The sequence below is a fragment of the Anguilla anguilla genome, chromosome 7 (assembly GCF_013347855.1).
Source record: "Anguilla anguilla isolate fAngAng1 chromosome 7, fAngAng1.pri, whole genome shotgun sequence".
Classification (NCBI taxonomy): Eukaryota; Metazoa; Chordata; class Actinopteri; order Anguilliformes; family Anguillidae; genus Anguilla; species Anguilla anguilla.
The window spans coordinates 56,079,981-56,101,428 of record NC_049207.1 but is presented as its reverse complement, the minus strand read 5'-3'; the positions used below and the strand labels follow the sequence as shown (position 1 = coordinate 56,101,428).

At 43.9% G+C, this 21,448-nt stretch overlaps 2 protein-coding genes across 4 annotated transcripts; both read right to left on the bottom strand.

Moving 5' to 3' along the window:
* Window positions 1-856: 856 nt before the first annotated feature.
* LOC118231225 (cyclin-dependent kinase-like 2) lies at window positions 857-9,469 on the bottom strand. 2 transcript variants are annotated; one of them, XR_004766023.1, is made up of 14 exons: window positions 8,745-9,469; window positions 8,405-8,594; window positions 7,713-7,907; window positions 5,963-6,141; window positions 5,276-5,388; window positions 5,000-5,139; window positions 4,753-4,841; window positions 4,058-4,187; window positions 3,555-3,865; window positions 3,061-3,151; window positions 2,218-2,368; window positions 1,948-2,045; window positions 1,759-1,831; window positions 862-922 (listed from the first exon to the last, which is right to left on the bottom strand). XR_004766023.1 is itself a non-coding variant. In XM_035424863.1 (13 exons), the coding sequence occupies exons 2-12, from the start codon at window positions 8,570-8,572 to the stop codon at window positions 1,951-1,953; spliced, it is 1,662 nt and encodes a 553-aa protein (XP_035280754.1). In that variant the 5' UTR covers window positions 8,573-8,594; window positions 8,745-9,468; the 3' UTR covers window positions 857-1,831; window positions 1,948-1,950. The 2 variants fall into 2 exon arrangements, 1 of the variants encoding a protein (XP_035280754.1); XM_035424863.1 differs by having other exon boundaries at window positions 857-1,831; window positions 8,745-9,468.
* Window positions 9,470-10,261: 792 nt separating this feature from the next.
* On the bottom strand, window positions 10,262-20,866 carry g3bp2 (GTPase activating protein (SH3 domain) binding protein 2). Of its 2 annotated transcripts, none has more exons than XM_035425620.1 (13): window positions 20,668-20,866; window positions 17,800-17,918; window positions 17,587-17,668; window positions 17,007-17,180; window positions 16,683-16,770; window positions 16,420-16,525; window positions 15,985-16,174; window positions 15,647-15,748; window positions 15,273-15,375; window positions 14,552-14,611; window positions 14,298-14,426; window positions 14,003-14,121; window positions 10,262-13,708 (listed from the first exon to the last, which is right to left on the bottom strand). In XM_035425620.1, the coding sequence occupies exons 2-13, from the start codon at window positions 17,892-17,894 to the stop codon at window positions 13,430-13,432; spliced, it is 1,527 nt and encodes a 508-aa protein (XP_035281511.1). In that variant the 5' UTR covers window positions 17,895-17,918; window positions 20,668-20,866; the 3' UTR covers window positions 10,262-13,429. The 2 variants fall into 2 exon arrangements, with proteins under 2 accessions (XP_035281511.1, XP_035281510.1); XM_035425619.1 differs by having other exon boundaries at window positions 20,654-20,865.
* Between the last annotated feature and the right edge of the window lie 582 nt (window positions 20,867-21,448).

Below are 21,448 nucleotides of genomic sequence, written 5' to 3'. Positions count from 1 at the left end.
CCTCTACGAGCTCCGACTCGTCCGAGGAATACCGCGGATGAGAGGGGGACACACCCAGGCCTGGACCTCACAGAGCTGCTGTTACTCACACACACACACACACACACACACACACACACACACCCAGGCCTGGACCTCACAGAGCTGCTGTTACTCACACACACACACACACACACACACACTCACACACCCAGGCCTGGACCTCACAGAGCTGCTGTTACTCACACACACACACACACACACACCCAGGCCTGGACCTCACAGAGCTGCTGTTACTCACACACACACACACACACACACACACACCCAGGCCTGGACCTCACAGAGCTGCTGTTACTCACACACACACACACACACACACACACTCTCTCACACACACACACACACACACACACAGCAGCGACAGCGGACAGTGGTGGACTACATTTACACAACAGAGCAAACCACATGCATTACAGATCATAGTTTTACCACCCACAATGCACCTGCAAAATAACTACATTTTTCCTTTGCTTTACTAGCAAATGATCTAGCCACGTGACAATGCCACTTATGTTCCGGGTAGTTCACGTTACGACGGTCTGACTTACGATAAAATGACAGTAAAACTGTTTATTGCAAAATCCCTTTGAAGACGATCCATAGTTACACTGCTATGAGGACTGTCAATCCCTTGAATCTTAGTCTCAGCATCTTTTTAATATTTGATGTTTAATATTGTGATAGATTTGCACCCATTTCCATGTCATAATAACATAATGGTAATGCGAGTTGTAAGAGACTATGAACTTCACATGCACCATATTTAATATCATCATACCAGCTGTGAAAAACAAAAAATTCAACAGTCCAAAGGTGTGGTCTGATCAGAAGGCCTTTTATAAAACCAAACTGGTGGCAGGCTCGCTTACTTCACAGTTTCCTATAAAGCCAAACAAGCCACGATACCATTCCATTATAATATGCAAATCACATCCATTTTGAAAGTTTTGACAGACATTTTAAATGATTTAGTTTTACATTTAATATGTATAAGCCACAGTTCATTGCAAAAAAAACATATTTTACAACAAATTTGTATTAAATACCCATTTAATGCTCAGTGACTATTTTATAAAATGATTATTTAAAACAGCACATTCAGTTCAGAAGGCAATATTGTGAAATGCTTTTAAAGTCCTTTTTAAAGTATTATTTAAATCTTCATAAAGAATTACCTCCATAAACATATGGGCACATTTAATCATTTTTCCCAACTAGGACTCACTGATTCTTAAAAATATATTTATCCTACAAAAGGAACAGATACTTTCCTAAACTATGTACTTATCTTTTTATATAAATTATAAAATTTGAAATTATTTGTGCCTTGATTTTTTTGTTGTGCTTCAATGCAATTTAATTCAGTGCAATACTGAAGTATGCAGTGTCTATAAAAATGAACAGTAAGTGCGTCTATAAAAATGTAATGTATTTGCCTATACTCAGTATCAGAATAAATCAACAGTTAACATACTGAGCAAAGAACACACATATACATTTGAAATAGTGAATTACAGATTACTATACATAAAAGAATGAATCCCATACAGGGGTGGAATAACACCGTTCACATTTTTTTTTCTTCACATTTTTTCTTCACATCTTAATGTACTTCAGTATTAATTTATTGCTTCATTAATCTTACGCTGTAATATCTGATATGCAGCAGCACTTTACAGTTATACATAAGCACATGTATAGGTACACACGTCTCACCATTAAAGATCGGCTCCATGGAACCTGGCCTCTGTGCTTTGCAGAAATCTGAAACCGGAATGCCAAACAGATGCTAAAAGAGAGGGAAACAGACATTCAACGTTCAGTGGCATTCCCGATAAAACAATAATACTGTTACACAAGGCCCGCATGTTTCTAAAATGGCTGTTTAATACTCCCCAGTCATACCTGTCACAGGGCCCCACTAGAATGGACATCCATGGCATTGATTGAAGGTATGCGGCAATCTTTCTTGTGTTCTTTTTTGGTTGTCTTTGACTGTTTGCCTATCAATAACGAGACACACAATCAGTGAGCAATCAGGAGCATGCACCATGTGTGCCACAGACACCCATATACCCATAAACACACACAATTACACATACTTACAGAACATGCACTGCAGACATACACGTGTACGTGCACACACACACACACACACACACACAGCTACAGTACCTTCAGCTCCTCTGAGCTCGGGCAGAAGTCCGGTTTTCAGCTCAGGAAAGTGAACGTCTGCCCTCAGATTCTCCCCTTTCTTCTTGCCTCCGTTGCCCGCTCTCTCGGACAGAAAGGAACGCTCGTGGATGACGCTCTTTTCACAGGCAATCTGGGGACACAGAGGATTATATCAGACACCAACACGTACTGACATTCTGCAACTTCAGCTTCTTAATATGCAATGAAAATGGTCAAAAAGCGCTGCTTGGACACAGCTTCATAAATATGCATTTTACAGATGACATCCTTGTACTTAAGAGTTCATTACTGAAAATGTTACTTTCTGTGAAGGGATCAAGTCTGTCTTCAAGGTTGAAGCTCTATGTGACCTTGACCATGGCGGGTGCAGGGCATTCTTATTGCAGCTCAGTCAACGTCATTACTTTTTGGTAGACTGGCTTAAGAGCTGGGTGTATCTTCTTCTTTCCCACAATGCAATGCTCTCCTTGCACAGGAAGCACATTGGAAACCCCCCCCATACTCAAGGAAATTCTTCGGTGCAGACTTCAGTGTGATCACTGCCACTGAAGCGTTGTAAACATTCCAACTGAGGACTTATCTTGTCATAAAGAGGACTGCACCTCACACACACACACACACACACACCCAAGCCCCAAACCATTCAGAACCAGTTGAAACAAGAGCAACGTTTGGTTAATCTTGGATAAGTGGTAACAGCAAGAATTTCTCTCGTCATCTGCTTGCACAAACAAACACCGCCGTATGAGTCCACACAGGCCTGTTCACACAACCCAGGAATTAGAGCTACACAATCTGTTCTTCTCAGAAAGGGCCACCAACCTTCCCAGAGATGTTTCCGTTGTAGAGATTAGAGGACTGTTGTGACATTCTATTAAATATATTTCCATGCCTTTTCACCTTGTCGATGGCCCTGCCGAAAAAAGATAAGACATAAAAGTCCACCGTGTCAGACTTCCTTTAACCCTCCTGTTATGTTGCGGGTCAAATTGACCCTTTTTAAAGTTTGAAAATCTAGGAAAAATATTTAAAATTATTTTTTCAGTATGAAACTTCTTCTACTGGCCTTAATTAGTGTAATCAACATTCTAAATGAAAATGGTTCATTTCATGTATTTGCAAACCCCCCCTGTATGTTTATATCACCCGGGAACATTTTGCTGTACCTAAAAAATGAACAGAACAGGAGGGTTAAAGGCATTATGTACAATTCTACCATCCGGACAAGTTTGTTAGACCCACATAAAGTACTGAAGCTCATGTACCGCTTCTGCTTTTGGGCTCATCTGAATTTTGACGGATGGCAGGGGACGTACCGTAGGCCGAGCGGCCCTGCTGCAGGCCCCGCCCCCACGCCCATGATAAGGCCGTTGGTGATAATGGCTAGAGGATTGTGGGATATGGGCGGTATCACAGAGGTGGCAGTGGCCTTTAGGGGCTCCGGGTTCAAATCTTTCCCCGGTGGAGGTTTCGCCAGGTTGGCCCCGCCCTCTGAGGCCTTTTCTGCGTCTTCCGGCCTGTTTTTACCCAGAATTCCTGCTTTCTCACACTCCTCTCTGGGCTCTGAGGCCTTGGCAGCTCGGACCTCCTGCTTGCCCTCTTTAGCTTTGGCATTCACATTAGAGTCCTTCAGAGGGAGAGAGAGAGAGAGGGAGGGGAGAGGGGGAGAGAGAGAGAGACAGCGAGAGAGGGGAAGAGGGAGAGGGAGAGAGAGAGCTTATACAGTTTTCCACTCCAGTACCCTGTCACTCAACAGGGATGAAATTACAGATCTTTTCACTGGTCAGCACTTATGCAAAATTAAGCATGTTTATCTCACCCTGCAAGTCACTGTCTTCTCATCCACTGAAGAGTCTTCCTTGTCCTTTTTTGAAATCCTTGACATTTTAGGCAAGGAAGGATTGTCTTGAAGATCCTTCTGAATCTTGGAGTTCAGCTCCTGAGTGAACCTTTAAAGCAGAGACACATCTCTTTCTTCTGTGTACTCCCTAGTATCTCAATATAATGATATCCAGTGTAATGCTGTGATTGTTTCTGAAAATGAGTCGTGTCATGTTTTTGCCATCCCATAATACACCTGTATTACATTTTTTTAAAAAGTTTTTTTCTGCCAGGTCTCTGGATATACACTTGGTACAGGATCTCAACCTGTAATGTTGCCAAATTAGTAGCATCTGCTCAGTTCAATGGCATGTACCACACAGACAAGTCTCCAGAATAACACACAAAAGATAACAAGCAATTTAACTGTATAATGATAAAAGGGCAAAACCCTTTTAGAGCACAAAGAATACAGACAGCTGTCTTTTATTAATGGAAGCACAGCGCTAGAAGTTATGGGGAACAAGATAGCACTATACTGCCACCTAGAGGGCAATTTTACCAAGTATTTTTTTTTTTTTTTTACAGTGAAGACAGTTCTGTATCTAATGGCAGTGAGGCAGGATGCAGAACCAGCCAGGACTGAACACACCTGCGCTCAGAACAGAGGAACCTGCGCATACGGACGCTCACCTGGCAGGAAAGCCGTCTTTGAGGAAGAACTCGTGCTGCAGTAAGTCTGAGCAGGACGGCCTCTTATCCGGGTCAATCTGCAGGCACTTCTGTGGAAGCGCAAAAGCGTTTCACTTTGTTTTAGTAAACGTACTTTCAGTGACACAGCATTAATGAAAGAAATGCATGTCTGATGAAAAGGATCACAAAAACACCAAACACACTTAACACTAACACACCAAACACAATCCCAAGCTGAAACGCAGACCTTTGTTAAGTCGGACACGGCGAAGGAGAGCTTGGGAAACCGCTTCTCCAGCGGTTCCTTCTCAGGAACCTCGGGCAAACTAACGCCGGCAAAGACGGGGTTCTTATAGAAAAGCTCCTGATGTCTGGGGGTTAGGTTTCCTTAAAAAACAAAAAAAAAAACAAATGAACATCTGTGTTCAGTAACACTGTTGAGATCAGTTTAGATCCAGCAGTTCCAGTACTGTAATGTGATGTACTGGTATCGTGAACATGGGAGGTCATTCTCTTAACTCACCGAAGCACCTCATGATGAGATAAAGCTGATCAATGTCTGAATCCCCAGGAAACAGAGGATCCCCCGTCAGCATCTCCATGAACAGGCAACCGATCGCCCACACATCCACGGCCCTGAAACGTCAGCAACGCGACCATGAAGACAAGCACTAAGGTACCCTACCGCTGGCCATTCACCTGAACCCCCAAAACTGAGTGAACCAGTCATGCGTTATGAAAGCTTTCCGGTCTCAGCAATCATAGGGTTTTGCAGTGGTTAGGTCAAATCAATTATCAGGTAGACGAATTGGAAGAATCAATGATAGGCAGCAGGAGGTGGATCCATACAATATGCGATTCATGAAGAATCATTTCTCATCATCAATCACTGACATTTCTCTCAAAAAGTACTCGGGTCAAATAAAAGCACAGTGCATATTAAAAGTGAATTTATCCCTCTCCATGAACATGGAGAGAACCCCACAGCAATCCTATTTGGTTAATGGTTAGCAGACAGCATTATCCAGAGCATCCCACACAGCTTGGCTTCTCGTGTGCAATGCTGGGCACTTACAGAGGCGATTCAGGCTAAGTACCGTACACAGGAACGGGACGGCAGTGCCTCACATAGGGACTGAAACTGGCAGGTCTCATTACCAGCCCTCTACACAGCCCCCCGCGCGGCCCAGACTCATAGTCACACACTTACTTCCCGTACTTCGTGTCTCCCACCAGGAGCTCTGGGGCGCGGTACCACCGGGTGGCCACGTAGTCCGTGTAGACCTCCCCGGGAGCGGCCATCGTCCTCGCAAAGCCGAAGTCGCACAGCTTGACCACACCGCACTGAGACACCAGAATGTTCTCCGGCTTAATGTCACGGTGGATGATCTGCGAATCAAAAGCCAGCCAAACACTTGACGAAACCCGGCTGTCAACATGACAAGCATGAAGGCTCATAAATCCACAATAATCATATTGCACTCAGTATAAGAATATTATAATTTAATCCACAGATGATTGCTTTGACTGGAATATTCACTTTACAAAATAAAAGTTTCAGTGAGGAACAACTTCAGTACAAACATATGTTTTGAAAATATATTCTTACCATTCATTTTAATCCTGAAATTCAGGTGCTCTAAAAATTAATTGAAATCATTTAACTTACATAACATAGTATTTCTGAGTCATGTTCATAAATATGGAATGCATGTACTTTTATGCATAGCAAACAGAGGAAAACGGACCAAGGATTACCAGACACTAAGCTGGTTTGGCCAGAGAAAACTGTCTCAATGCCAACTGTCAATAATAGATAGGTAGGGAGGTGTGATCTTTTGTCTTGGAATTGCACATGGCATCATATTAAGATTTTTACCTGCACAGAATTCCCTTCTGATTAATTTAGACTTGAGTATATTAAATAATTTATAGCAAAGAACACATCAAACTACAAGGTACAGATGGAGGAATACTTTCCAATATGAATTTAATAGCAAACAGACCGTATGAATATATTATTCATGACTTGAGCCAGGTCCCATATTGCGCACCACGGAACAATGCGAGTAAGCTGAGCTACAGTACTCTGTTGTGTGTTAGGGCTGGGGTGGGGCACAGGCTTGCAGGGAATCCTGGAATGTATAAACTGATTTTAGAAAGCAATTATACCAAAGCTTTGGCTGCCTTTTGGAAAGGTGGGCCACATAATACCTTTTGATTTTACAGATCCAATCTAGCCGCCAGTAACTATACACAACTATACTTTTGAAGCTATCAGGAATAAGCAATCTGTGGTGGTTCCACTCATATAAAGATTTGAATTTGAATCAGTATTAAGATGCTTTCTGAATTTCAAATAAAATATTACTACTACTGCTGCTACTGCTTGCTACTACTACAACTAATAATAATAATAATGTTATTTTTTATAATGTCGATAATAATCCACTTTATCATCATAATCATGATACAAAGGTTACTTACTAATCCATTAAGGATAAAGGAAAAGGCTAACTTTGTTCTTTTTTTATATTCCAAGTCAATTTAGATGCATGGAGGAAAGCTGCTCGGCCGCCAGTGAGAGAATATGCTTCTTATGGTGAGTGAACGGCAGGCTATGCCGCTATGATGTGTTACTGTAGAATAGGCTGGCTACCCAGCGTGTAGCAATCAAAAGGAAGAGCCTTTTAGGATACAGAACAATGCAGACATCCTAACATGGCGTCCACAGCATGCTCTGTCCAGGGGGTAATAGAGACAACAGACATCTGAGATAAAGAGAGATAGGCAACTATGATCTTGTGTTTTATGCTGAAGTACTGTAAGCTTTTTTTTAATACTGCACAATGCTAACTGTGGTGAAAGGTGGTTGCCATTGGAGTTCAGAAGGTCATCTCACCTGTACTACAGGAACAAAAGCATGAAGATATCACATATCCAAACACTGTACTACTCACATTGTGCTGATGGCAGAATTTGATGGCTCTGAGGATCTGAAACAGGTATTTGCGAACCCTGCCGCAGTCCAGTCCATTTGGGTACTGTTCCAAATCGTCTAAAACGGTCCGGTCCACAAACTCAAACACCAGATACCACCGCCTCTTCTTCTTACACACTTCCAGCAGGTTTACTAAATTCTCATGTCTAAGTTGCTGTAATAAATAAATAAATAAATAAATAAACAAACAAAAACGTTCTTGACATATTAAAAGGGTCTCAGCTTTTTTTGCAAAATAATAATTTTTAAAAACCTGAACCATAAAAAATATTCCTTCCATACTGTTTAATTGTGGACACTCCCACCCATCTTTGTTTAGGCAGTAAGTGATACTGTAATTCAATTTACAGTGAATAATCCAGTAAAGATAAACAACACTACCAGTTTAATAACGTAATCCAATTATAACACGAAGGAGACAGTACATATAGCCTATAATCATTACTGAAATAACCTGAACTTGAATTGAAGTTAAAAGGTTCGTGGAGAGAGCATACAAACCACACAAACGACTAACTCACTTACTGCCATTTTTAAACTTATCCATATTCTATCATCCATATTGCACATTCTTTTACAATGTAACCTGTATTTTTGCCTATATTTCTCATGCCAATAACGCACTTTGAAAGACAGAGAGAGAGCACTCACCTTCAGCATCTTTATTTCTCGCAAAGCTATTTTTTTCACCGTTTTATCATCCTCGCTCTCCAGAAACTTCTTCACAGCCACAATTCTGCCATTATCTTTGTTCCTGCACTTCATGACCATGCCGTAGCTCCCCTCTCCCACCAACCCTAAATTCTCATACTTGTCCATTATACTGCTCTCCTCGCCCAAGCTACGGAAACATAGAGAGTATATGAACGTCAGAGTTCTTTCTAGAGGCATATTATCTATCAATTATTAGATAAATTGAGTGACATTACAGAAAAAACTAGATGAGTTGTTAAGTAAACTTCTCGCAAGATAACGGCGTCAGAGGTTTTACCTGTTCCTGCAGAATCATTCCATCAACGCGAATGCGCCAGTTTGGTAACAAACATTAGCTCACAATAAAAATATGACTATATGGCTATAGTATTCACAACTGTCGCATGCGCATGGTAGTGCAAATTGCTGTATCAACAATGTAAACAGCTTCTTTAGTAGTTTATTTAGCCTACTGAATGGACGATGATTTATAACTTGAACGCCGCTGCTCGTTTCCTCGGCTGGGATTCACCTATCACCGAATATGTTGCCAATAGCAACTACTCTGCGACTGTGTACACAAAAACAACGTCATTCCAGGGATCACGCCGTGTCCAGGTGTCTCCATATCGAAATGTCGACTCCATTGCCGAAGAAAGCGCGTTTAAGTTACCCAAAAAGTCCTACTAGATCTATTGAACATGTATGTTAAGATTTAATTTTGCATTTCATTTCAGCACATTCTTAAGAACATCGTGTCAATACTTCATACTGAATTCAACAGAAATGTTTTGCTGCAATATCTATAAATGGCTCTAGGTGGAACTGTAGATCATTCAACTCTGGTCATGATGGACTATTTGTGCTACATCTACCTTGCAACAAGGTTTGTAAGATCTTTACCTTGCTGCAAAAAATCTACGCAAGTTTTAAATGCAAGAGTTTTCGATTTATAAAAATCATGTTTAAAGATCATAAGGGCAGCTGTACTGCAAAATTGTTTAGGCCTTTTGAATTGCTTTTTGAGTACATTCTTTTTTTGCCATTAAACGCTTATGACAGAGGGTATTTAGTTATACTGCGTTGCTGGGTTACCTTGTTTTAGAGGTGAGCCCCTCAGTTGGTGTTTGTGACTAGTGAAAATTTAACCTGACGTACACAAGTCAAGAACAATCACCTCAAGGCAAAGCTTTTGAACGGACACTGCTCTCAGAACTATGAGGTTAACAGCCCGATCCATAAATAGAAACAACTCTGTCCCCATTCAACTTCACTCCCAAAGAAAAACGCCACCAAGGACCCTTCATCAACGGCAGAAAATCAAATAGCTACAAATCCATTAGGGAAACCATGGCAACCGTATAACTGCTACAGCAACGGTATTAATTACCAACTCAAATCGTGCTTTACAAATGCGCCTGCGTATTTAGTCATAAAGCCTTCTGTGTGTGCATGTAGGCTACGCCAGTATTATCACATAACTACGATATACTGAACATGTGCAACCTTGAGATATGGGGCCAGCCTCATTCATTTAGGAGCATAGCTTAAGTCATAAGATGGAGACCGTCTAACAATGTGAAAACAGGTGTTGATCTCATTTGCTCAGCAATGCTCCCTGAACTCATGTGGCAGCAAGCTTCAAATGAACATTCATCCAAATAAAAGTTGTTGTCCTTGTATTTACATTTTCGATACAAATCTGCCTGGGTTGTCGTTTTCATGAACAATCGAGCACCTTAAAAATCGGAAAACATAGTTTCTCTCCCCACAAACGGGTAGGGCTACCTTACAAGACACGACAACAGCAATGGGTGATGCAGATATCAGTAGTTTATTGTATGTTAAGTCCAACACATTCAAAATGGTAAACTAAAATAGAAACGCTCCACCTGCAACACGTTTTCTACTATTAAAAGAAAATAAAAAGACAAAAGTTAACATGGCAAACCATTGCTTACCACACCTGCTAAATAGGGCGATCCAATTCCGCTGAAAACAAAATCAGGATTGGAATGTTATATTTTGATCTTTCTAGTGCTTTCTTAGATTTTCTTCTGCTTTATCAACAACGGAAAGAATAAAAAGATTAACAGCCACTGCTTTAATTTTCCTTCTGATAAAAAGGGGGTGAAAATAACCCACTAAATTTGGGTTGTGGGGGAAAAAAGCCAGAGTCACCATATATAGTTCTTTGATGCTGTAAGATTAAAAAAAAAAAAGAGCATGCTTGCTCCTCCCACTTTCTCTCCTTCGCAACTATAAAAATCGGTCGTCCAAGGTCATGGAGGTTGCGTACACACCCTTGTACACGGGTTTATGATGTCACACATAGTTCCGCCCTTCCAAATGCGCAACTACAGTCCAGAGAATAGCCAGTAGTTTATAACGGAACTGCGTACTGCGCGCTCATGGAAACTGACAATGTAGCATCGCTGCACCAGGTAGGACGACCCTGCACCAAGCTATTGGCAAAGTTATCAATACCTACAAACGGTACATTAAAGGGGACAGATAAAACTGAACGAATCCCAGGGGTGTGGAGAGTGGCTATATAGGAATGCAAATGGAAACTGAACACAGTATAAAAAATTCAGATCCAGGAATCTTGTTGGCGAACTATAGCCATCAAAACCGGGGGAAAATATATTTGAAAAACTATGCTTCAAATCCTGTTCAGAACAGCGTTTATGGGGCTTCAGGAGACGAAACGTTTCTTCCCATGGTTGAAGGGAAAATGTCCATTATGTTTTGCTTCTCGGACCCCAACAGGAGATACACGATGCAAAGGAGTGTTACTGAAACCAGGTTTGTCCGAGAAATATTGGAAATAGTGCAAGACTGACAAACAAGAAAGATCCTCCCCTCCGAAGAGACGTATTCAAAATGCGCTACATTCTTGACAACTTCAAAACCAGTCTGAAACGACCTGCTAATAGACTACAGCAGTCTGTGTAAACAAAGATCTGTGCAATTCTCTCCACAGGATTCAGCTCAGGTCTCCCTTTCAAAATAGCAGCGATATGACATTTGATCCCATTGGCAGGCCATTTATTGACTTTTCACGAGGCTCTGGGGTTGAAACGACACTGATGGGTGTCCCCACTACAATTAACATTGGTGTGTCAAAACAGAAAAGGCTTGAACAGAAGAACCAAGTGTACTTGGGGGTCTGGTGGCAAGAGAAAATGTGTAAATGTATTAAATATTAGCTTTGTTAACAATGCATTTGCTTGTTAGTGACCAGGAAGGACCAGGGTGAGTACTTCTGTTTGGAAGTGTGACTCTCGCCAGGTAGCCCAAAGGGATTCTGGGGTCTTTATACAGAAACCAGACAGTCACCCGCCTTGGTCCCTGGATGGCAAGGTAATGATTAATTTCTCCAGTCCAAACCCTGCATCTTCTCCTCACTTCCAGCTGGCGCAGACTGGTAAAGCTGCCCCAGGAGACCCCTGCCCGGAGAACAGCACCCACACTCGTAGAAACCAAGCAGTTCACTCATTTCTCCATCTGACTTTATCGAAGATGCTTTCGTGGCAAGAAGCAGTTCCAAAAAGACACATTGGACTATGGAAAGCAAATGGAAGCAACTGCAACTTTAAACCATTCATAGCATTTGGAGAGAAAAGAATTCAGGCGCCTTTTCCCTGGCAAGTTTCTCAATTGACTGTCTTTTCAACCAGGAACAGAAACTATAAACAAGTGTATATATTCATTAAAAAATAAAAATAAAAAAAAGTAAAAATTACAGCAACTTTCCTGAAGTCAAATATAGGTGGGCAGCCTGGGATTGTATAAATTGTACCTGTAACCCTTTGTCTTACCAGGATAGTGCAATGTACTGAAATATTACCACAACTGCAACAGCTCCTCTGTCAATAACAAGTGCTTTTCAAAGCACAGTCTCATCAGTAAGACTGGAAGGATGTAACAAAAGGCACCATCATGCTTTTGAAAACTAAAAGCCAATAGAAAATAATACAGTAAGCTATGATTTTGCTGTACATTTATTATGTTATACCCATATTTCCTCAGATGGGAGGAGTCGAAAAACCCCTGCATCGCGGTCGGGCAATGTTGGTTAGACGGTAGAAAAACATGAAAATAAAAAATAAAACAGAGAGAGCCATCAAACTGTCCTAGTGCTGAGCTTATTTTCCCATCCGTGTTCCGTTTGAAGTCCAGGATTTGCTCTTTATTAATTTAATTCACAAGAAAATACTTGCGGTTTGTTTTCCCCCCAGCAGTAATTGAAACATAGTTAAGGGTCAGAGATGTGAAAGAGTATTGGTCGCGGCAGGTGGCGATCAGGACCTGCCAGTAATTTGTCTAAGCCAAGAGACTGGCAACTGTGAGGGGACCTCCAGCGTCGTCCCAACGATGTCGGCGTAAAATGACAAGTACCCATTAGTGCATATTGATGAGTGCATAAATGCAATTTGTTTTTTTTTTTTTAGTTTTAAGCAGTGTTTTTTTTTTTTGTTTTTTTTAAAGAAAATAAAAAGGCAAGCTTTCCAATTGCACAAAATTTGCACCTCTTGTTTCCACAGTAACGGGCAGATCGCATTTATACAAAATGTGCAGAGGAGGAATCCGAAGGGCATCCCCGCTTGCAGCGCGAGGCCGGCGCTTTAATCTCTTCTGAGGGGCTGTGCTACGGTAAAGTCTGATCAGTCCCTGTTTCACATTGCAGATTTTCTCCTGTTTTTATTTCGCTTTTTTTTTTTTCTTTTCAAATTAAAAATGAACGTTTGCAAACTCTTGAGAAACCGGACAAGGAGGCTCGGCTCAGAGTTGGTAAACTAACGATGTTTGCGCTTTTTTTCTTTTTTTTTTTCTTTTTTTGTCTTTCACATCAAAGAAATGGTTGACAGGCTGTGTCACATTCCAAAGCCAAAAAAGTATATATATTTATGTAGATTTCGTTAACGAGAACGCAAAGATGAAGAACGTGGTACTACTTCCGAACTGCAGGTGGCGCACTCAGCGTCGCTGGGTGGTGAATCGGCTCTCCCCGCCCTGCCCGGCTCCTCTTCCCGAACCCAGGCCCGGCTTGGGAGCCATCCCGCCGCGCGGAGGAGGGCCCCGCCCGTCCCGATCCCGCATCATTCCGCTTCCCATGATGCCGCGGGGCCCCCCGGGGCCGCGGTCGTTGCGGCGCATGTCCCGGCGGTCGTCCCCGCCGCGGGTCTCCCGCTCGCGCGCGGCGCGCGTCTTCTTCTCCTCCACGTTCAGCCGCACCTCGCCGCGGAACATGATGGGCTGGGAACACAGCGGGAACGGGGGCGGGGCGAGGCAGGGGGCGGGGCGAGGCAGGGAAGGGGGGGGGGGGGGGGGGGGGTTTGGCAGTGGAACTAAATGAATACACTGCTCAGTGGCTGATGCCCAGCCCAGAGGGAAACTTTCTTAAGCAGTTACTTTCACATTTACATCCCTGGATATTACCCATCATCTGATTTTCACCATTGCACACATTGCATGGGGAATAAATAAATGTGAAAATTGCACTGTGACATGTGCAACGGGCTGGGTATTCGAGGGAAAGACGGCCCCTACCTTTGCACCCAGAATTCTCTGCACAGGGTCAGAATCATCGAAGACCACGAAGCCAAAGTTGGGCAGCTTCCCTCCGACGCCCTTGGTGTTGATGCGCAGCTCGACGACATTTCCAAAGGCTGCAGAAGACAGGAGGTGACAAAGATAACGGAAAACGCCTCACACTGCTGACCACAGAGGAAGAGCTCAACACTAATCTCACTGCTCAACACTGATCTCGCTCACGAAGAAAACAACTGCAGGAAGGGCACCGAACGCCTGACTTGGGGGGGGGTGGGGTGGGGACTGTACTCACTCATGAAGAAGTCCTTCAGTTCGCTCTCGTCGATGTCGTGTGGCAGATTGCCGACGAAGAGCTGGTGGCTGTCTGGATACCTCACGACCCGCCGGCCCTCCATCTCATTGGCTTCCGAATCTCCCCTCCCTGGGCAGACAGAGTTCACAATCAGTGTGGGATTCACACGAGTCGGACAGAGAACCGCACGCCTGTGGCCCAGCGAGCGCCCCGACCGTGCGCTGCGTGAGCGCGGTCCACACGCCTCGGCTCACCTTTGTTTATGAAGCTGAAGTGCGGCTTTCCTGCCTGCGAATCCGACGACGCCACTCCATCTGCCAACGAGGGAAGAGCAACAGCAGTCAGGTTACCCCGGTTACCATCGGTTACACCGACACCGTCTCAAGTCATGCGGGTACGTGCCGCGCACAACTAGCCTGGGCTGTGTGTAAATACAACCGGGTCTAACAGGCACTTAATCCTTCTCAGAACACAGCTCTGGAACAGAACAGAAAACTGCCTGCATCCAAAAAAAAAAACTAATCTGCTTCCAAGGTAAGCACACGGAGTGTTCGATTCCATCAACTAATGCATGTGAACACAAACAGGCAGGTGACGATAACGCAGTCGTCGTGGAAACCAACACAAGCACCGCAACGAAGTGCCAGCTTGTGGAAGCTCCACCGAGCGGATTTGGGGGAGAGGACAGGAGAGGCTGAGCTACCTAGGAGGGGGACAGAGGGGCTGAGCTGCCTGGGAGGGGCACAGAGGGGCTGAGCTGCCTGGGAGGGGGACAGGAGAGGCTGAGCTGCCTGGGAGGGGGACAGAAGAGGCTGAGCTGCCTGGGAGGGGGACAGAGGGGCTGAGCTGCCTGGGAGGGGGACAGAGGGGCTGAGCTGCCTGGGAGGGGGACAGATGGGGCTGAGCTGCCTGGGAGGGGGACAGAGGGGCTGAGCTGCCTGGGAGGGGGACAGATGGGGACAGAGGGGCTCTTACCGGGTCGGGGTCCCCGCGGGATGAACCCAGGCCTCTCGCGCGTGCGCTGGTCTCTCGCCCGCGGGACGGGCGGCTGGGCTTCCTGCTTGGGCTCCACTCTCGGCTGAAAGGTTCAGGCAGGAGCAGCACGTCAACAAGCACGACAAAAAAACCCAAACCCAACCCTGAAAAGCGCCCTGCCATAAAACACTCAAAACGTGTCCTAGCTTTGCTGATCACCATAGCAACAAAGTATGCTTTTCAACTTTTAGCGAGTGTGCTGTCGATGCTGATCATGCATTCTACAAAAAGCTTTTCAGCTGATGTGCCTCTACCCTTACGTGTGAAGGCTGTACTCTGTGAGCAGGATGCCAGCTGTTCACAGACTGGATTACCTGTGAACTTGTGGCTTTAACAACATGGGGAGGAATTCCAGAGGAAGTCGTGGTACCGCTAGGAGGCAGGTTTTTACTGGTCACTGAAGCCCAAGAGAAGGTCTACAAGAAATGCAACAAACCCATGCCGCTTTCAAATAAGTCCAGTTCCTCTGGAACCACATCTAAGCCAAAGGTACACATCAGATTAAACACTGAAAACAGAACATGGAGTACGCTTCCTGAAGACATCCCAGCCCACGTGTATCTCAGCTCAACATGGTTGGTCAAAGCTCTGAGGAAACAGCTGATCACATTTTAAGTTATGGATCCAATGCCCCTGGAGGTGAGGTACAGACCTTCGGCTGCTCCTGGGCGTGGGGCGGGGACTCCACTGGAACGGGAGACGGCACTTTTTCCTCCAGCTCTTCCAGAACCTTCTCCTCGATATTGGGCTTGGGCTCCTCCTCGACCTTCTTCACCTCCTCTGGCTCAGGCTCAGGTTCTGCCTCAGGAGCAGGCTCCTCCAGTGCCTCCTCCACGCCATTACTGCATGCCACAAAACGCCGCGTTTCAACACCCTCACCCAAGAACCAGCTGCATTTCAACAGCCTGACCCAAACACAACCCACCACATTTCAACACCCTCAACCAAAAAACCTGCCGCATTTCAACACCCTCAACCAAAAAATGGGGATATGTGTGTGGCCTTAAGCAAGCACATGAATGGCAGAACCACCCAGAGTGCTAAACTCCGCAGCTCCCGAGCCACAGCCAGCCAGTGCAGGACTTACGTCACAGGATGCTGCTCGTAGTAGGCGGTGCTTCTGGGGCTGTCCTGGAGGGGCTCTGGCGAGAGCTGCCGCTCTTCCTGTTCCTCTTCCACCTCCTCTTCAGATTCTACAAAAAGGAAAGACGGATGAGAACGGCCACCTCGTGCCGCCATTTGCATAGCGGCGCAGTCGAAGTTTCCTTTCCGCGAGTTCCTCCTCAGCGCGAAGCAGACACCGCGCAAAACGACGACGACACTTTTCTGAAACGCGCGTCCGCGGCTCACCTTCCAGCTCGGCCTCGGAATCGCCAAACACCTCGTCTTCGTAGCGGAAGATGTCATTGTGCACGTAGAACTTATTGGCCACCGAACCCTGTTCAGCGAAAACAAGAGCGAGGCCAAATTAACTACCGTGCACCGCCACCAACCGCAGCTTTTAAACGAGTCTTAACAAATGCCACTCGGCTAATCCATAACAGTCAGTAAACATCTCAAGACAGCCCAACAAATGTAGACGAATTTAGCCCATCTTTAACATACACTTTATCACATGCTCAGTGATTTCATTGCCAAGCTTGCAGAGTGGCAGTTGAGAGAGTCAGTCCGCACCTCAGGAGCGAGCACGAAGGTCTGCATGAACTTCCTCATTGGCTGTCCGCTGTTGGAGAGCTCCCCCATGACCTGAACCACAACGCCATCGTTCAGGGTGGCGTGGGCATCCACGTGCCGGATCTTCGTGTGGCATTCACTGAACTGAAGGGACATCACCTTCTTGTGGATCTCCTGGTTAAAAAAAAAATCATGTAAAAAATGAGCAAGTAATTTTTAAATGCAATGATTTCGCACTCGCAAAAATCAAGCGCATGTATTTTTGGAAAATGCAGAAGTCAGTGGTCAATTCAGTGACTTTCCATTATGTGAGGAGCTCTGCAAACCTGAAATCCAGTTATGCTTACTTATTTATTTAGCAGAACTCCCCAGCGGTACTTTGGATTACATATTCACCGGGTGATGTCATAAATGAAGCGTGTCACGTTAACCAAATCTTGTTTATGCATTTACGATTTCCACAGAAAAGTTACTGATGAAGGCAGTGCCCATGATATGCCTTATTTACACATACACGCGCATATGCATATGCCTGTATGTGCACGTGCCACATATATGGCGTTATATCAGTAACACCTACAGCTTGCCCATATACAGCCTCTGCCGGTTTCCCGCTGGCATCCAGCCCACCATGAACATAGGAGGAGTGTCTTCCATAGAACCTGAAAAACAGAACGCCGCCATTTTACACCAAAAACGTTCATCTGCTGGGAGATCACCGGCTTCCTTTTCTATGCATCTGCTTATGTTTAAAAGGGACAAAAAGCAAATTCCATCTTCCCCTCCCACTGACCTGTGCAGAAAGTCTGGCGCCTTGTTTAAGAGTGTGTAATACTGCCTCACAAACTCCCGCCCTACAAGCAGGGGACTTGGCTTCTCCATCACCATTTCTTTGGTACGCAATTCAGAATGCTGAAAAACAGGAGCCAGAAACACGGAGTTGTCAGGGAAGGCAGAAAAACAGCTCATATGCGAAAAGGAGGATATTCTAAACCATGCCAGTGACATCGCAGGGACTGAAATGGGGGATGCTGGACACGGTCATACTTTGTAAAACTGTGCATTTGCATCTCATAGGGTTTGACTTTACCACTGAATAGCGTGAGAGGAGAGGAGCTAGAACTGAGCAGAAAAATGTGAATAGTACTTCAATTGTCTCAGCCAATGAGATTTCATTGAATTTGGTTCCTCCATTTTATGAGGGCGTTTGTCTGGTTTGGTCACACACTCAAGTTTAAATATGCACCAGTCTGGAGGGGGGGAGGGTTACAGTGATAATTAACTTTTAGACTGCACTTTATTATTTTTAAATCAATGGAATATATGCACATTTCCCATATTATGGAATAATGCACCCTATTCAACAAAACAATTCAATGATTACAGATTAAGCAATATAATGGTGATAGAAGCATGAGTTTTGTTTAAAAAAGAAAAGAAAATAAGATAAACCACGTCCATGGCAAATCCGGAAAACGGGGGGAGGGGTGGGTATATGTAGGCTACCCTGAAAAGCCAAACGTAGTTTCAAAATTATGCAACTTGCATGAAATTTATGCAGTTGTGCATGACGACATTTGACTCCGGCTAGCAAATACTCTGCACCAAACGCCAGCGATGTTGAGCGATTGACAGCAAAATTGATTCAGTCATTAGCTAGCTCGCAAGCTATCGTTGATTGGCCATGTGTGTATGCGTTTGCCGACTTGCTTTGTGTGCAAATTACGGTTGGAGGAACGTTAGCTAGCCACGTGATAAATACGGATTCCTTACTGTCACCTAGCTAGTTAGGTACGCTCGCTGTTCTTGGCTAGGTTTACATTTAGCCACGTTGGGTATATTAAAAACCGCTTAAGACCAGCAACAATAAAACTAGTAATGGACTCCATACACTTTTACATACAGTTACCAAGAAAGCTATAGTACTTATCGTAAACGGGTTAATTTAAAGGGACAATGAACCATGCAAAATTTAATTATCCGTAAATTCCCACGCTCGTATGCATTGTTAACTAATTGGGTTAATATATTTCCAGCTTGCTCTTCCTGATCACTGGATACCAAGCTGCGCATACAACTGCGCAATCACTGGTCCACGGGCTGGGCTGGTGCGTAGCAACATTTTCAAAGCAGGCACGTATACTAGCTTGGAGCGATAATATAAATTTCATTAACGTTATATACATACATTATACATATGGTCGAAACTACGCATAAAACACAATTTAAAATATACATGGTCATGTCCGCTCACAGAATAGAATAAAATACACTTTGTTATGGACTAACAATCACAGGATTTTACTGTGGGCCTAAACGGATGATGGAAACAGGAGGGCCTCTAAGGATAGCCATTACTTTAAGTATAATCTAAATTTACTCGCTGCTACACTGTTGAATGTAACGCAGCAGTAGCTAAATAGCTTGATAGTCATCTAGATGATCGTTCCGTTTATCTAACGTTAGCCCTAACCAGCAACATTGCTGCCAACCGTTGTAGCTCCAGTATATTTCTATTAAGTTAAAGCTATACGACACAAGCGGCCTTTCATTACCGATACATTCTAACGTAGCTAATGTTGGTTAGCTGGCCAACTGGTCATCCTGCTAACAGCCAGCGAGATACACTTTGGCGTTGCGTCGTCGTCGCAGTGCTAGTCTAAACAACTACCGAAATGCCGGTAGCTGAAGTGCTAGTATCAAATCGAGCTTGCAAGCCGACGCGTAAGCCATCGACTAAACTAGGTTAGACTAACGAATATCATCAGAGTAATGTTTGGAGGTGCGTTTAGCCAGCTCGCTAGACTACAGGAAATTTAGGGACGGGTGTAAAATAAAATTCCTACAATATACCAGCGTTTTCGAAGAAAACGAAAGCGGTAGTGCTGCTAGCTACCAGTGCCGAGTATGATAGCTAATTAGCTGCCTAGCGCGCTGTGGCGTCGTTTTTTTTCAGATGCACAAAACAAAAATGCAAGGGAACGTATATTGGATAGCCATAAAAATCATTAAAGTTAGCCAGCTAATAGAGCTCAATTATTGATGCTAGATTGTTTGCCATTGTTTTTAACTTGCTGCGTTAATTTATCTGACAATATAGTAACGTTAGCTGCATTCGAATTTTCCCCATTATCCGCACATAACAGCTAACACTGGCCAAATACAAGGAGCTTGTTTAACGTTAGACTAGCTAACAGGGATGGGGCATTCGTTGCTGACAGTCAGGCAGCAAGCTAACGTAGCTGGACTAGTTTTGGCATTTGTTGTCGACTGTAGTAACGCAATCACTACGATGTGCATCTAGCAGATAAACGGAACAATGTGGGGGGGGGTCTATTATTGTTGCAGCCAGCTAGATTTGCAGTTGCTTAACGGCTAGCAACTAGCTAATGTAATCATTATGTCAGTTTATGTGGAAAATGAAAACAAAGGAAATGGTTAGTTCGTCAAATACGACGACGGCATGGCTTAGTAGTTAACTAAATACAAATCGACACGAACACAACATTGGCCTATGTGGGAAGCGGTAACTAGCTAACATTATGTAGCAAGCAGGCTAACTAGTCCAGCGCGACAACATAAACAGTGCGTTTCACCGTTGAGCCTCATTATGAGGACAAAGCCAGGAAAAGCTAACCACCACTTACCTTAAAATACCTACCTAAATGAACACAGTGATAAACGGAATGATCAGTATTAATATTACAACTCGTCAACGGCACTCTGAAATATAATTCTGCAAGTTATATTTAGCAAAAAGACTGGTCTGTGATTTCCCCAATTTCCACCAGGACTTTATGATCTCTGCTTTATCAGAGATTGTGATTTAAAGCGATAGACTATTTTATCGTCTCACCCCTGCAATCCGGGGCGGGGAACCCCCATCGCACCGAACTGGCCAATCAAACACTCGCATCCGCCAAGACCGATTTCTGACGTAAACACGAGTCTTTATTTTCCCGCCCGCCTCTTGTCGCGGAGCAGCGATTGTGCGGCTTCAAACTGAAATGCGGCAATATTACAGCATTTTTTAACAGTCCGATTTTTATTTAACTTCACAGACGTCCTAAGTGATATCTAATAATTCAATATACATTTTATTTATTTTTATCAGTAGAGGCAGTTGTGAATTATCCACAATTATTGTCGTTTTATAAGAGGCTACATTTATAAAATACTATACGCTAATTATGATTGCCTACACAAGTAGGACTAGGCTACTGTTATACTATATATTATATTAAGATATTCTTCTATCATAAGTAAAATTCTCCCTATAGGCTACCGTTTTAATTGTTATTCAGTTGCTTTTATTATTTCAAGAGGGGAGGCCAGAGTGAGTACAGTAGGCCTAGATTAGGCTACTGGTTACATTGTCTGGGGAACACAGGTCTATAAATAGAAATATAAAAACATCCATGTGACATTTCTGAATGCCTTTA

What these genes read in the sequence shown, in the direction of transcription:
- g3bp2 (XM_035425620.1), bottom strand. Translation starts at nt 17,894, where the DNA reads ATGGTGATGGAGAAGCCAAGTCCCCTGCTTGTAGGGCGGGAGTTTGTG. An exon ending in TTCCGAGGCCGAGCTGGAAG is followed by an intron (nt 16,526 to 16,682) that starts GTGAGCCGCGGA and finishes TCCTTTTTGTAG; the next exon opens with AATCTGAAGAGGAGGTGGAA. An exon ending in ACTGAAGGACTTCTTCATGA is followed by an intron (nt 14,122 to 14,297) that starts GTGAGTACAGTC and finishes TGTCTTCTGCAG; the next exon opens with CCTTTGGAAATGTCGTCGAG.
- LOC118231225 (XM_035424863.1), bottom strand. Translation starts at nt 8,572, where the DNA reads ATGGACAAGTATGAGAATTTAGGGTTGGTGGGAGAGGGGAGCTACGGC. An exon ending in GGAGACACGAAGTACGGGAA is followed by an intron (nt 5,389 to 5,962) that starts GTAAGTGTGTGA and finishes CTGACGTTTCAG; the next exon opens with GGCCGTGGATGTGTGGGCGA. An exon ending in GCAGGGCCGCTCGGCCTACG is followed by an intron (nt 3,152 to 3,554) that starts GTACGTCCCCTG and finishes TTTTTTCGGCAG; the next exon opens with GGCCATCGACAAGGTGAAAA.